At 40.8% G+C, this 15,613-nt stretch overlaps 1 protein-coding gene across 2 annotated transcripts in view; it reads left to right on the top strand.

Moving 5' to 3' along the window:
* slc12a5b (solute carrier family 12 member 5b) overlaps nt 1-15,613 on the top strand; it is a 38,227-nt gene that overhangs the window by 13,858 nt on the left and 8,756 nt on the right. For both annotated transcript variants that reach the window (XM_080468981.1, XM_080468980.1), the window contains exons 2-11: nt 11,047-11,150; nt 11,257-11,397; nt 13,111-13,257; nt 13,596-13,650; nt 13,736-13,866; nt 13,986-14,233; nt 14,313-14,524; nt 14,602-14,769; nt 15,140-15,238; nt 15,512-15,569. In XM_080468981.1, coding sequence (XP_080325107.1) covers nt 11,047-11,150; nt 11,257-11,397; nt 13,111-13,257; nt 13,596-13,650; nt 13,736-13,866; nt 13,986-14,233; nt 14,313-14,524; nt 14,602-14,769; nt 15,140-15,238; nt 15,512-15,569 — 1,363 coding nt within the window. The remainder of the gene's footprint in view (nt 1-11,046; nt 11,151-11,256; nt 11,398-13,110; nt 13,258-13,595; nt 13,651-13,735; nt 13,867-13,985; nt 14,234-14,312; nt 14,525-14,601; nt 14,770-15,139; nt 15,239-15,511; nt 15,570-15,613) is intronic.

Genomic DNA, 15,613 nt, shown 5'->3' with positions numbered 1-15,613 from the left:
AAATCAATCTCACCCGATGAAAAAAATGACAAAAACACCTTCCAATCGTCAGACAACATGTGTGAAAAGAGCGATGAGACAGGTTTGAATTAAACAAATAACTTCATGGAATTAGTTGTAATTCTTCATTTAGTGCTGGTGCGTGCGTGCGTGCGTGCGTGCGTGCGTGCGTGCGTGCGTGCGTGCGTGTGTGTTTGTCGTTGATGTAATTGTGAGGTTGCAGTCGCCGTCACATGCAGAAGTTAATTTCTGCCTTCCTCTGTGGCCTCCAGCAGCTGCTGGATAATCCCCCTGAGCCTGCGTCCTATTAAGCTTTTAAAAGCCGGTATAAACTGTCCATTTTTTTAATAGCCATGTCACATCAAGGGTACAAATCTGCACCACACATCGTCTCTCTCATCTGCACTCTGCGGTCGGTCCTCAGCCCAGCTCAATACAAACATGTTAGGAGCTTCTCTCTGAAGCTAATCACCGCTTATCAATATATCATTAATGTCCTTGAAAGAAAAATAATTTAAAGCTGTGGGACATTTACGTGTCCAGTGAACTCACCTGTAAAACTACTTTTTCTAGTGACATAGTAATAAAACTGTAAAGTCATATTTCTGTAGTTTTATGTGTATGTGTTACGTCAGAGCACTCAATTTTGGAATGATCTGGAAGTGATCATTAGAGTGATTGACCTGTGTGATCCACTGTTAATTACATAGTGTTATATTATGTTCTCTGAAGCACAGCCAATACTTGAGCATAAAGATGAGGGATTAAATTAAATTTCAGTTTAAGGTTCATTTTTTCATGCAAATAAGAGAAGATGAATAAACGTTTTGCAGCAACAAAAATGTTCTGAGAGACTTTACATATCATGAGTTGAAATACAGTAACTCTTACGATCAGTTTGTTTGAGCTAGAAACTGGAAACATGAAGAAAGCGTCTGACCGGCAAGTGAGCGAACATTTACAGTGGGCCGGTGAACACTATGGATACATTTTTACCTCAAGATTAATGAGACATGTTCCTCTGCATGTAAATAAAGGGAAATTTTCCTTTTGGTTCAATGTGTAACTTTGTCGAGCTAAGCTGTAAAAGGCGGCTCTACATTTCTATAAAGAAACTGAAGAGGAGGAGAAATGACTCCGAAGCTGAGGTTCTGGAGGAGAATGAGGACAGAGGAATCATTTACCAGATGCCAAGAACAAATATCTCGTATCAAAGAGCAAGAAAATTTACTGTAATCTCAGGGTCACGCACAGACATACGTTTAGTCATTCTGTCATGCTCATAAAGGGCCAGGTACTGGAACTGAAGATGAGATATGGCGGAGAGCTGTCTGGAGTTCGTGCTTCTGTCAAGAAAAGAAGAATGTGAGAGAAAAGATTAAGATACGCTTCACAGTTCAGCTGCAGGATGAACGCTACGCTTGTAACTTGAATAAGCTATTTGATTGCATGTCTCTGTCCTCTCATAGGCGTGTCACTAAATTTGATAAAATCATGTCATCTTCACCAATGTGAATTTACACTTACATTGCTTCCATCCTATGGAGCTCTCTGAGTTGTCGTCAATCGTGGCTTCATCCAAACCAACAACACGTGTTAGATCCATTCCTCACTGGACTCTTTAAAGACATTTAACTTGTTTAAACATGTTATGGGCCAATATTCAATGTCCTAAAATGCTGTAAAAAGTTGTCGCAAGTCAGCCATGTGACAATTTATCCACAAAGGATCTATTTGAGTCTTTTCTGACATGTTTTAGAGCTCATCATAGCACCGAGACACCTCTGGTCAAAGTTACTAATGATCTTTTCATGGCCTCGGGCAAAGGACTGGTCTCTGTTCTGGTCCTATTAGATCTCAGTGCTGCATTTCAAACTATTGATCGCAACATCCTATTACAGAAGCTTGGACATAAAGGTAAAGCACTAAACTGATTTAAATCATATTCATCCAACAGATTCCACTTAATTTATGGTAATGATAACCCTTCAGCTCAGACAAACGCTAAGCATGGAGTTCCACAGGGTTCTGTCTTAGGACTTATACTTTTCACATTACACATGCTTGTTATCGGGTATATTATTAGGAAACACTCCATTGTTATGCAAAATATACACAAATCTATTTATCTATGAAACCAGATGATCCTGATCAATATGTCCTACGAGAAGCTTTTCTGAAAGACATAAAGCCTGGTTGAGCTGTAATTCTCTGCTCCTGTACTCAGATAAAACAGAAGTTATTATATTTGCCATAAAACATCTGAGGGACAAATGATCTAAACAGTAACACTGGATGGTATTAATTTGATCCACAGCATCACTGTGAGGAGCCTGCGTGTAATCTTTGACTCATCCCTCAACTCTCACTGTAATAAAAAATTGGCAACTATATTCGATTGTCAACCTGAGCCCATATTTGGGTATGTGACCCCTAAGAAAGGTGCTTTCTCATAGATGAGCATGGTGTTCTGACACTCTGGACATATCTGACCAAAGTAATATAAATCAAGAATGTAGCCAAGCCATGTTGTGCCTAAAGAGAGAGAGATAGGCTTAAACAAATGTAATTTTTCCAATGTCATGAAACACTAAGTGGAGTGAGCCCCATATGTTCTGAATGAATGTGAGTGGGAGAGTTGTGGCCGACAGAGTGATGAGAAGGGCTCTGTTTGTAAGGAGTAAAGCACTTTGTGCTGTATTTTTATCACATGAAAAGTGCTTTAAAAATAAAAGTTGAGTTATTCATTCATTTCTTCACGGACTGAAATATTCCACAATATGCAACTGAAGTAAGAAGTGAAGATAACAGTGACAAGGATAACAAGACCAGAGCAAAAAAGTGAGTTAGTGTTGCAAAGATCACCTCTGCATGCCTATTTTGTCAGCCGAAGCAAATATTCATACAAATTTCACAATCTGAGATGAGACCTCAGGCAGAGCAGACGACACAACAAGCCGACGAAAAGGTGAAAAAACAGGCATCAAAAATATTCTCCAGAATCTTCATAGGCAAAGTTTTTACCATTGAGGGAAACCGAGGATTTGATGAATACTGGAAGCTGAACTGGAGTCTTTTATAGTGAGCAAATGGTCTGTCTGGGTGGGCCTCATGGAAATGTACTCGACCAGGTGAGAGTTTCATCGATGGGCGGGGTGGGAGGAGGGGGTTTCGCCGGGGGGCACAACTGTGAAACAGGTTTTACTTGAGAAACATGGAAAACAAAAAAACACTCTCATAGAGGCAGACAACCCTGATAGCATTGGGGTTGATAATTCTGTCAATGGTAAAGGATCCCAAGAATCAAGTAGACAGGTTTTGGAGTCAGTCTCCATTACAATAATCGAGAAAATGCATCGTTTCAGCATTTCTGTTTGTCCTACGACAATACCAACCACAATACACTGAAAAAAAATAATTCTCAGTTATTTCCACAAACACAAAAATTATTTGTTCGGATAATGCAATTTAATCATGTCACACATTAAGTGGATTGAATCCCTTTTATTCATATTATCTGAACAACATGTATTAGAATGAACCATTTAACAACAAGAAACTCAATATGCACATGTCAATCAAACATATTTCCGATATGTAAACTGAAAAACTGCATAGTGGATTTTTTTGAGTGTAGTAGTTAATGAAAAACTTGTGAGTCCTCTAAAGGTACTCCACCAGTTGTCACTTTAACAGTTTGTAGTCCGCCGGCTTCTTAATTCTGTTTGGGGCCTTTTTCCATGCTTATTTAACTTCAGAGTCAGGATTTGGTGCAGAGCACGTTTCCGTGAACAGTTTCCATCCTGGACCCGCTCTGTTTGAACTATCTGAACAGATCGTCTGTATGTTTAAAGTCCAGTTTAGTCAGACTAGTGCAGTAAATGTAAGTAGCTTTAAAGCAGAAATGAAAATCCACGCCCATGCTTCGGTCTTAACGCCATTAAAGAAACATAAGCAAACAAAATCACTCTGGATAAGATCAAGAAAAACATGAATAAACCAATCTTGAGTGATATTGCAGGTACTATAAATCTTTTTTTCAACAATATTCCACTCTTGTCAAAAACTCTTGTGTTAAAATGTAGTTGTTTATTTTCACGACAGCTCCACTCGGTACTTGGTGTCTTCTTTCTCTTGTACCTTTGAGTACTCATTAATCATGCTAAGCTGAGGCATTGACTTGACCTGAAGTGAACCCTCATAAACTAAAAATTACTTAAGTGTCACTTACAGATTATATCGCATATACAAGGATCACCTGGTAGTTTAGAGGTACAAAGCTTGATCTCCATTGGCAAACACTAAACCAATAGAACTGTATCTAATATTTCCACCAATCATTACTGACACTCCATGGTTCAGTGACCAGGCAGGACAATTATGCTGCTCACGCCCATGGAAGCTCTCATGTCTCTTAAGGCTAGGCAAATTTATTTATAGAACACCATTCACATACAAGACAATTCACAGTGTTTTACAAAGAAATCAAAAGAAATACATTAAAGCAAGTAATTTAGAATCTTGATCTATTACAGAAATACTAGAACTATTACAGCCTCTCGTCAGAAAACCCCAACACGTCACACTGTCCCGGGTACCGTCGCAAACAACAGACTCGCTCCACGCATCCAACATAGAAATGATGAATTTCCATATGAGCGGAGGAACCACTTCACATCATCACGACAGAAATTATTCGCAGAATCATTTCAAGGAGCAATTTTCAAGCTAAAGTGAGTTGAAGGAATTCAAAACAGCATTTAAACAAACAGCTTTATTATGATAAAGGTAAAAAAAATTTTTTTAAAAAGTACAGAATATTGTTCATTCGAAAGCCTGTGCAAATAAAAATGTTTTACGTCCCGATTTAAAAGAAGTGAGAGTGTGAGCAGTCCTCAGGTGTTCAGAAAGGTTGTTCCACAGGTAAGGGAGCGTTGAAAATTAAAGCTGCTTCTCCTCATTTGCTTCTGACTCTTAAGCCGCATGAGTTATTCTATGTAGGTCAGTTTATACTGTAATCTCTTGGTCGATGATTCTTCAGTGTTGTGTAATCAAACAGAAACACTCCATGCTTTTGATCTCATCTTATTCTAAAAACTGTTCAGATCACAAGTGGTTCGGTGGCTTAAAACGCCACAGACAGACGCCAACAATACTGCTTAATAGCGTCACTTTTATAATCAACTTCAGATTCCTCCTCCTGTTTGTGATTGGTGTCTGCAATCACAGACCTGAGATGTGTTGCACAATAGTAAAAGAGAGACCATTCCAATTGTCTGGAATTACATGCTAATGCAGAACTAACCTTGCACTGATCCTTGAGATAAATGAAGCTTGTACTTTCTGTAAGCAGGCCTGATGCAGTTTATCAGCTTTATCAGCCAGGAGTAAAATATTACATTGAATGTTGAAACTAACAGGAGTTGGACTATGATTGTTAGTATTGCTGTTGTCTTGTCTTTGTGAAGCCCGATACATCATCAGGTGTGATATATGTTTCTCTTAGTAAATGGCCTTCTATTGAACTCGCACTGTCGAGGGCTGCATGAACGATGTTTGCCATCGGCAAAATGCTGACAGCATACTGTATCAGAATCTGATCCTCGGTGTGTTTCAGTGCAAGCTGTTTCTTCTAAATGGTAATAGATCACTTCCTCTGGCAAGGGAATCTACATTCAATACAGAAAGCTTTGGATACGGAGGTACTCGTTGTCAGTGGTCCAGCTCCAACTGTATCCACATCTTTATAGACTGATGAAAAAGAAGTCGCCCCGCGGGAACAAAGGCTTCAGAGTTGAATTTCATGACCCAAGGTTGAAGCAGAAGGTTTTGCTCCGCCGAGGCCTCACGGGGAGCACAGATTTTTTTATTATTCCCCCTCTGGACCAAAGGATTTATGAAGAGATCAACAGGGACAGTATCATACCTGAGCAGGATTATTGTGCAGACAGACAGCAAAACCTCATAAAATCTTTAATCTTAATATATTGTCTGCACAAATGTGAATCTCTGTGTGGAGTATCTTCAGGCATGAGCGGAATTATGTATTGCAGTATTAAGCTGCTTTGTTTTGTTCTTTTTCATGGAAAAACAAGACAAATCAAGAGTTCACTCATCTGTGTGGCTCCGTGTGAGAGTTTGTTCAGTTCAGTCCTCAGAGCTTTACATGCTCGCAATGCCAACATTGAATGACGGCGGTCGATCTTCTTTATCTCAGTATGGTCTGAGTATTGCAGGTTATTGACATACTTTTCAAAAAAGAACCATCTTTACCTGATGATGTTGCCACAAAATATTCAAAGATGACCAGAAGTCACCTCCATGCTTCAGCTAAAGAGTTTGTTTGAATTGTTTGAAACCCTGAAGGTCCGACTATGTTTCTTTCCATAAATAAACGGGTGTAGCCTTGTATTGTTTAACAAATGTCAGTCAAATCTCTTTACACGGCTGTTATATTAGAAATATACCACAATTTTTGTAACACGGACACATAGCTTAACACTTCATCTGTCTGTCTCCTTTCTAACTTTATTGAGTTGAGGGTCACGGGGTTCTCGTGTCCGGCTGACTGTGGCTGAAGGACGGATACACCGTGGACAGGCTCACTAATCCATCACCGAGAAAACGCAGACATTCACACTCACTCACATTTCGGGTCACTAATTAACCCAATATGCATATTTTTGACTGAGGGAGGAAATTGGAGCACCCAGGGACTCAGAAAGAGCATGAAGACTTCAAACAGAAAGCCCCGGCCCTACACTCAAACCCTTGACCTCTTATCTTTTGGTCTATTTATTCACTTGGAATTCAGAAGAATGGCTCCCTGAATAACACCCTTCAGTTTTTTACAGGGGTCTTTACAGACAAATTGAAAAATTCAACCACAGATACAAGCCACCAAGCCTGTCAGGATTATTTGAATTATTCTAAAAGCTGAGAAAGAGGCACGCGGTGAGGATATCCTCTTTTCGAGTCCGATTTCGTACAGTTTGTTCTCTTTTCTGCATGTGACGGCTTTCTCAAAGTATGAATTTGTGTATGACCATCTGTGTTTGCCCTGTGATGGACAGCAACCAGTCAACGGCGTACCATGGCTTTTCCAACAGCAGAGTTCTGAAAGTGTGGAGGAGGACGACCCCTGACCTCGTGGGAATTTAACCACGTTCACCCCCCGTAAAGTGTCACATTGTTGACTTTCCTCTAGTGATATATAGTAGTAATGATATAGTAGAGATATATGCTAGTAGTTATAGTTGAGATGTCAAAAGTTTGCCCGCAGCAAGTGAGAGACTAATTCACACCATCTGGTCTGCTAAATGGGAACCTAATTGTTTTTAAAAGTCATCAAAAGTATTTAACAAATTCTGCATGACTCAGTATTTTTACACTTCAATCCTGTAATTCCATCGATTTTTCCTCATTGTTGAATTCACAAGTCCTTCGTAACACACAGTCAACACGAGCAGCTTTTAAAAACCGCCAATCAAATAGTGAGAACGCTCTCTATTCTGAAGTGTTTCGGCCCGAAAACATTCTAAACAGAATCAGCAATTATTCAGACATTTTAACATTTCCTCTGCTCCTACACAGTCAAAATGAGTCTTTGTGAATGTTTCATACATCCTCAGTTGCCTCTTGGTAAACATGTACTTCACAGAGTAGTTCACGCGGAGGATTTCAGACTAACAAATCTAATCAACCTTTGTGGAGGCAGAAGGTATTCGATTTGGCCGTCAAATGTGAATGTTCACATAATACGATGTGATAAATGATAAGAAAAAATGTGCATGCAAATAGAAAAAAAAAGAAAAGATATTGTCCGGGATAATGTGAGCTCATAGGTTGTGTGATGTGGCCAAAGTGCTGGACCAGGAAATGAGTTTGAGGGAGCGGTGGGATCTCTGACCTCCTCTGGGTGGCTACGCCTCAGGGTCACCAGCTGATTGATGAGGAGGATGAAAAGCGTGACTTGGCTTCTTACCCTGAGTGATCGCAGTACACAAGCCAGGTTTGTTTTGTGCAGTTTCACAAACAGGTCGTTGTGGAATGCTTGCAGCGTTTAAACCATCAATTTCAGAGATCAGAAAAGTACAGGACAGCTTTTATTTCAAGGCGTCATTCGACGGTTATTTTTTTGGTGTGACACTTCATGGGTCATAGATCAGGACAGAGATCCATCACCACTCGTCTGCTGACATTTACGTGGAGCTTTGTTGCGTGAGGAAGATGAAAATGTTTGCGGAGGGAGGGTCAAAAGCCAGAATATAGAACAGACTGTGAAGTATTTGATATGTTGCTGCTGCCACTGTGTCAGAAATTAGGCCTGGTGTTCAGGCATCACATCTGGAGGCTCAAAGTCATCACTTGTCGAGGCAAAGACAGATGAGGAGAGACAGAACATGGATGACAAACCTTAAAAAGACGGGACACACACACACCCACACACACGTGTGCATGTGTAAAACGTGGTTAAACTGCAATTTTTTTAAAAGCTGATTTCATTCTAAGCCAGAAGCAGACATGAGCTTTAAATGCAGATTTAATAATCATGCTGGATTCCAAAATGTTCAGGTGATTGGCTTCAGTATTTTCTACACTGTGACTGCGAGTGAAGAGACAAACATCAGTATGACTGACTTCAAAACAAATCCTGCGCAGAGAAGTTTCATCATCCAGAACACGGGTTCTGTTCTTGTTCACTCTGGCCTTCACTTCAAAGATATAGTTCTTTTTCATTTTACGAATAAAAGAACTCCACAGAGAGGTGACATATCAGCTTCAGGTATTTTGGATGTGTTGTGCTCTCTCGGTGATCAGACATGGATAAAATCTCAACAGCAACATAAAACTGAAAAGCTTTGTGATCCAGTTCGACAGGCGATGCATCTTTAGGAGAGCGGTGAACCGTTCAAAGGATTTTGTGCCGTGTGAGAGCAGTTTGGCTGGCATTTAACTCTCCTCTCTGCTTTGAAGATTAGTGTATAATACTGCTGCAGCTCGGGGAACTGGAAGAGGTGACTTGATTGTGCTGCTTTGGGCAGCAGAGGCTCTGCTGCAGGACTACACCTCTTTTAGATTCAATGGCAAGTCAATGGAGGGCAGATTATGTGAAGAAATGAATAACATGTATTGAATTTAGAGTTTGGCAATGAAGTGGGTTGGACCCCATGGAGTACTGACACTGGTGGTGTAGAGTGGTGGATGACAAGATGGACAACAAGCAATTTATTGACTCTGGCTGGCTGGGCTGTTGAGCTTGTACATGTCACTGGTTCAAGGGGAGAAAAAGAAAGGCTTTGTTGAGTCTTAAGGATATGAAGAAGAGTCAATTCGATTTGGATGTTGATTTTGATTTTGACAGGACAATAAAGTGTGATTGATTTGGAGGAAAGAGCAGGAAAATGCAAAAAAAATGTTGGAACAAACTGCAAATACAGATTATTCTTCCATCCACCCATCTTCTATACTGCTTATCCTGTTCAGGGTGGCAGGGTGCTGGAGCCAATCCCAGCTTATTTTGGGCGATGGCAGGATACACTAAGGACAGGTCGCCAGTCTGTCACAGCATTTTAGAGTTCGTCATAAAATAAAATGATGTTTTATCAAAGGTGCAAGGCAATATGAGCTTTGCCTAGACAGGATGGATGTCACATAGATTTATCAGGAACTGTACAATATACAGGGATTCAGTATTTTGCAGCATTTAAACAAAAGGCTAACTTGAAATCCCATTTATTTGTGTGCCCAAACTTGTAAAAAGGCAGAAAAAACGCAAGAAACACAGCGGAGAAGACAGGAATCAAACAAACTGAAAAGAAAAATAAACTAAAGCGTGTCACTCAAAATGCCAGACACAGCAGGTGGCGAGACGTGAGTTCTCTTCATTTAAAAACAACTATGTTGCCAGGAAAGCCGCTGTTGTGAGCCAGAGTGGCGGGAGAGTCTGAGAGAAAGCAGAGGCGTAGTTGTGCAGGTGTACATCGGAATCAGATAATCACTCGAGAGGCTGCAACAAAGAACACAGATGAAATGGCAAATAAGAACTGAAGCGCCATAGATACTGCCATCACTGGGTAAAGACAATCACACACTCCCTCACAGGTTAAACACATCAGGACAGGGAACAGCAATCAGACATGAGGAAGGGAAGTCAAATAACCTGAAGTGAGAGATAGAGCGAGACTTCAAACTAAAACAGGAAATGGACAAGATGGAAAACAAAACTGTGACAGTATTCCCACCCCCAACGGCCAGCTCCTGGGTGGAAGTTGTGGAGGTCTCCCACCAAGAAAAAGAGATCTAAACATGCAGAAAAATTATTAAAACATGCATCAACCCTGTCTCATTCACTCTTATCCTGAACCGAACCTGAATTTAAGCTTAAGTTTTAATCAAACTTTTAGCCTCAACCTCAACATTAACCTTGACCATTAATACTTAACTGCTAACCTTAACCCTTAACCTTAACCTAAGCCTGAACTCCTAGATATATACGGTTACATAAACCAGTAATTATCCAAAGGGAAGTATTGTATTAATGTTCTCTGAAGAATTCAAACAGTTGGCAAATGATTTAACACTAACGTCATTATTATTATTTTTTCTATATATTACATGATTATAATGAGACCTTTACTTCTTTCCTTTCTCTCTCTCCATAAGTGATGTTTCACGGGCAGCAGAAAGTCTCCACCTCTGAGTCTGGTTCTGCAGGTTTCTTCCTGTTAATCGGGAGTTTTACTATCCACCGTCTCCTCTGCTTGCTCATGTGGAATTGTTGGATTCTTCTCTGTGTAATGTGCCTTGACATGGTTGTGTTGTGTTTGTGGATGGATGGATGGATGGATGGATGGATGGATGGATGGATGGACGGATGGATGGATGGACGGATGGATGGATGGATGGATGGATGGATGGATGGATGGATGGATGGATGGATGGATGGATGGATGGATGGATGGATGGATGGATGGATGGATGGACGGACGGATGGACGGACGGACAGGACAGATTAATGAATGATCTTTCGCTTCTCTGTTCCAGGTGATGAGAACCCCAAAGAGAGCAGTCCTTTCATCAACAGCAGTGCAGCAGCTGATGCGGAAAAGAGCCAGCAGTATGATGGCAAGAACATGGCTCTGTTTGAGGTGTGGACTCATCGCCCGTGTCATTAAACCCGGCGCTATCTGGTGGTGTGTTTGCCGTAACTAGTTGTATTATGCCGGTGTGTTTCCGTGTGTGTGTTGCTCGCAGGAGGAGATGGATACTAGTCCGATGGTCGCCTCGCTGCTCAGCACGCTGGCCAACTACTCCAACCTGCCAACTGGGAGCAAAGAGCACGAAGAGGCCGAGAACAATGAGGAAGGGGGGCGTCCGACTAAAAAACCCATCAAGGTAGAATCAAATGTTCATCGTCAAAGTTGTCAGAAATGTCAAACTGATATTGCAGGAGAAGAACATTTTTACAACATTTTCATGTTATCAGAGTGGTTATTTAATCACATGATAATTTTTGTCGAGATTGAAAACCTAATTAGTATATGAATCATTGACACTTTAACCACTTTTGACAGAAGGAGCGACAGCACCTTCTCTTTTATCAGGTTACATCAACAGATAAAAACAAATTCAGTTTAATTATTGTTTTGTAGAAATTATTCACTCAATGACTGTAAGCCATGGTTTTTGGGGGGTATTGAACTACTCCTATCATTGAACAACTCCCAGAAAAAAGACACACTTCAGATCAGTTTAATTCTATTAGTCTGTTTCTTAAACCAGTTGAGAATCACAACACAGTCTTGACACATGTTTCTCTGCCTGTTTAATCCTTTTTTACTCATCCAGATCTATCAACACACAAACCAAAATGATTGGACCCAACGTGTGTTCCCAAATGCAGGGCCAGCCAAAAACAGACTCCAAACTCAAAAGCAGATTTTTAAGATTTTCATGTGAACAAAACTGGCCACTGAGCTATGATGTCTCACATCCTGAGCTCATTGCAGAAACTGCTGTTAGTGGTCCAAAAGTCTTGAAGAAGTTTGACCCACTCGCATGACTGCATGCTTCTCGGAATTCCTGACCAGTTATCTCATTAATAAAAGCCTGTTTTTCTTCCAAACTAACTTTTGCATCTGCAATTAGTCGAAACTGTTAAAAAAACTGGACAAACCTTTGTCCAGCTAAACTTTGTATGTGTAAATGACACATGACAATGTTGATTTAAATAAATAAATTTAAAATTGAAATATACTTAAATCACTCACTAGTGTAGGCATTCCCAAGTATTTCAACGGTTAAGGTTGCAGGTCATAACACAGAGTTGGGGGAACATTATTGTGCAAAGTAGCCACATGTTTGCATATGCACACACATTTGCACACCTTGACGTACATTTGCATAGTAAGATATTTCTTGTGCTGAGTACTGAGTTCCACATTGGCTCCCTTCGTGAATCACAATGAAAACTTGGGCATGTGGCTTTGTTATTCTGTGTGTTTGTGAGATTTTGTGTTATTTTGAATGCTTTCTCTTGTTTTCTGCCAAAAACTGTAACCAAAAGAGATGATCATGTACCACCACTGTGTTGACAACAAAATGCAACGGGACAGAAAAGTGTCCGTGTTACTGTCGGCAACAAAACCAACAACAACAACAACAAAAAACCTCAGCTCATGGGTTTCTGTCAGTTATTGGTATATTGTGTGTAACTGTGGATGACAAAATACACGAGTGTGTTGCCGCCGGTCAGCTATGAGGTTTGGGTTTCTTCTCCTTGCAATAATTATGTCGAAGCAAACTGGTAAACTGGAAAAAAAAATGTAATATAAAGCTGTTGTTCTTTTTCTGAAATGTAGCGCAGACTCTTTGTTTTGTTTCTCTTTGTTTTTTTAATAGTGAAAATCTGACTTTAATTCCCATAACAGCTGTGGAAAAGACTGACAAGATTGAAGTAGACAGACCAACAGAAGATTCAGTGGCAGCAGACCATAATGACAACTCCAAAACCCTCCATGTAGAAAAATACCAAGTGATGTTTGAATGCCCAAGACACAAGCAATATTAAATTAGTCACAATCGGTGCTTTCTTTTTGGGCTTTCCAGGCGCCTCAGCTGGGCACTCTGATGGGAGTTTACTTGCCCTGCATCCAGAATATTTTTGGCGTGATCCTTTTCTTACGGATGACATGGATGGTCGGAATCGGAGGCGTCTTCGGATCCTTCATCATCGTCTTCATGTGTTGCTCAACAGTGAGTCAACTGCAGTTATTAATGCTGTGCACCAACCTGATGAGTAGCATCTATCTATCTATCTATCTATCTATCTATCTATCTATCTATCTATCTATCTATCTATCTATCTATCTATCTATCTATCTATCTATCTATCTATCTATCTATCTATCTATCTATCTATCTATCTATCTATCTATCTATCTATCTATCAACTCCTTGCTGTCATCAGATGAATGTGACGGTGGGAGCAGATCACATCCCCGAAGTGATTTCAAACCACTACTGCTTTTCTCTGTCAGCCATGTTTAATCGGACTGCTTTTCACAGTGCTGCTGTCCTCTTCCTTTTGTCAGACCATGCTCACAGCCATCTCCATGAGTGCCATTGCAACGAACGGAGTCGTACCAGGTCAGCGGATATCTGAAGGCTCCTATTAGTGTGTTTGTGTGTGACAGAGTGGGCACTGAGTCTTTTGTGTTGTTTGTGACTGCAGCCGGGGGGTCATATTACATGATCTCTCGCTCTCTGGGGCCTGAGTTTGGCGGAGCGGTTGGGATCTGCTTCTACCTGGGCACCACGTTTGCAGGAGCCATGTACATACTTGGCTGTATTGAAATTCTGCTGGTGAGTAGAATCAAACACGTGAGATATCCCTTGAATTGACATGCAGTCCTTGCAGGTGGATTTTATTTTCAATCTGAGATTGTTACATCCTCCCTCTCCTCTTTCTTCCTCACTTTTAGATTTATATAGTTCCTCAGGCAGCCATCTTTAAAATTGAGGGTCTGGAGGGGCCGGAGGCGGAGGCGGCTCTCCTCAACAACATGCGGGTGTACGGCACCATTGTGCTGAGCTTCATGTCGCTGGTGGTGTTTGTGGGAGTCAAGTACGTCAACAAGCTGGCGTTGGTCTTCCTCGCCTGTGTCATCCTCTCTATTCTGGCGGTTTACGCTGGTGTCATCAAGACCGCTATTGATCCCCCTGTCTTTCCGTAAGTTACTCTTTTGACAACAAACTTCTCAAATCGGACAATGTTGCAGCCATTGTTTTTGTTTTTGTGTTTTGACTAGTGTCTGTATCCTGGGAAATCGAACTCTGAGTTCAAAAGGATATGACATCTGTGCAAAGGTCATTGAGATAGACAATGACACCGTCACCACTCAACTGTGGAGGTCCTTCTGTGATTCTGATTCCCTCAACGCCACTTGTGACGAATACTTCAACAACAACAACGTCACAGAGATTCAGGGAATCCCCGGGGTCACTAGTGGGATCCTGGCAGGTGAGTGTTCAAACTCGGAGAATGTCAATTACTCGTGCATTTCATTCGTTGTGATCTCTCCCTTCTGTCTTTGTCAGAAAACCTGTTTGGCAATTACCTTGAAAAAGGGGTGATTTTAGAGAAGCGTGGACTTGCATCTGATGCAGATCCAGACAGTCCCACCACCAGCTCCAATCGTTACGTTGTGGCTGATATCACCAGCTTCTTCACCCTGCTGGTGGGAATTTACTTCCCGTCTGTCACAGGTACCACTGAGAAGATGACCGGGTCTTAAAGATGCTGTTTTCATTCTAACTGTAAAGCGACTCTGAATTGTTTAATCTAATTTTGATGTAAACTTTTATATTTTGAAAAATGCATGAATTTCATGCCAGTTAAATCTACGCTATTATTACAGTTGAAGCGTTTTCCTCAAAACTGCCTTGGGATTAATGATCCGATTATATAACCAACAAATAAATCAATCAAATGAAGAGTTTCTATCTTTTGCCGTCTTCACCTCGGCAGGTACAACTTCCGATGTTGATTCCGTCCACAATGGATTCACAAAGAGGATTAAATATGATCTTTACCATTCAGATAAAAACAGATTTTCAAAGGTGGCTCCTCTCACAGGTATTATGGCTGGCTCCAACCGCTCTGGAGATCTGCGCGATGCCCAGAAGTCAATCCCCATCGGCACCATTGCAGCCATCACCACCACTTCCACTGTGTGTATCCTTCATGGAGCCGGAAGCTGGAGGATGGCGGAACTCAAAAGAAGTGTTTGCAAGTTTTAGAAAAGTTCAAATAAAAGATTTCACTCTCGATAAGACAGGAGTGAGTCTGTAATTTCAGCGCTTGGTGAACACACTGAAACATGAGTAAGTCATTGCTTTCAAAAGTAACTTCCCACTTCTTCCACAGTAGAGATCCTTTTTTCATGCTCACCTTGGATCTTCTTCAAATTCTCACAATAATGTTTTCTTTAATAGTTTTTTCTCTCAGACATGACCTGTGTGGTCTTGTTTGGTGCTTGTATCGAAGGAGTCATCTTACGAGACAAGTAAGGGACAAATAACTGTTGTGTTTATTTGTGTAGATTTTGAA

Source organism: Lipophrys pholis (assembly GCF_963383615.2).
Source record: "Lipophrys pholis genome assembly, chromosome: 8".
NCBI classification, from domain to species: domain Eukaryota; kingdom Metazoa; phylum Chordata; class Actinopteri; order Blenniiformes; family Blenniidae; genus Lipophrys; species Lipophrys pholis.
Note: the sequence above shows the minus strand (reverse complement) of the source record. Positions and strands in the feature narration are given on the sequence as shown.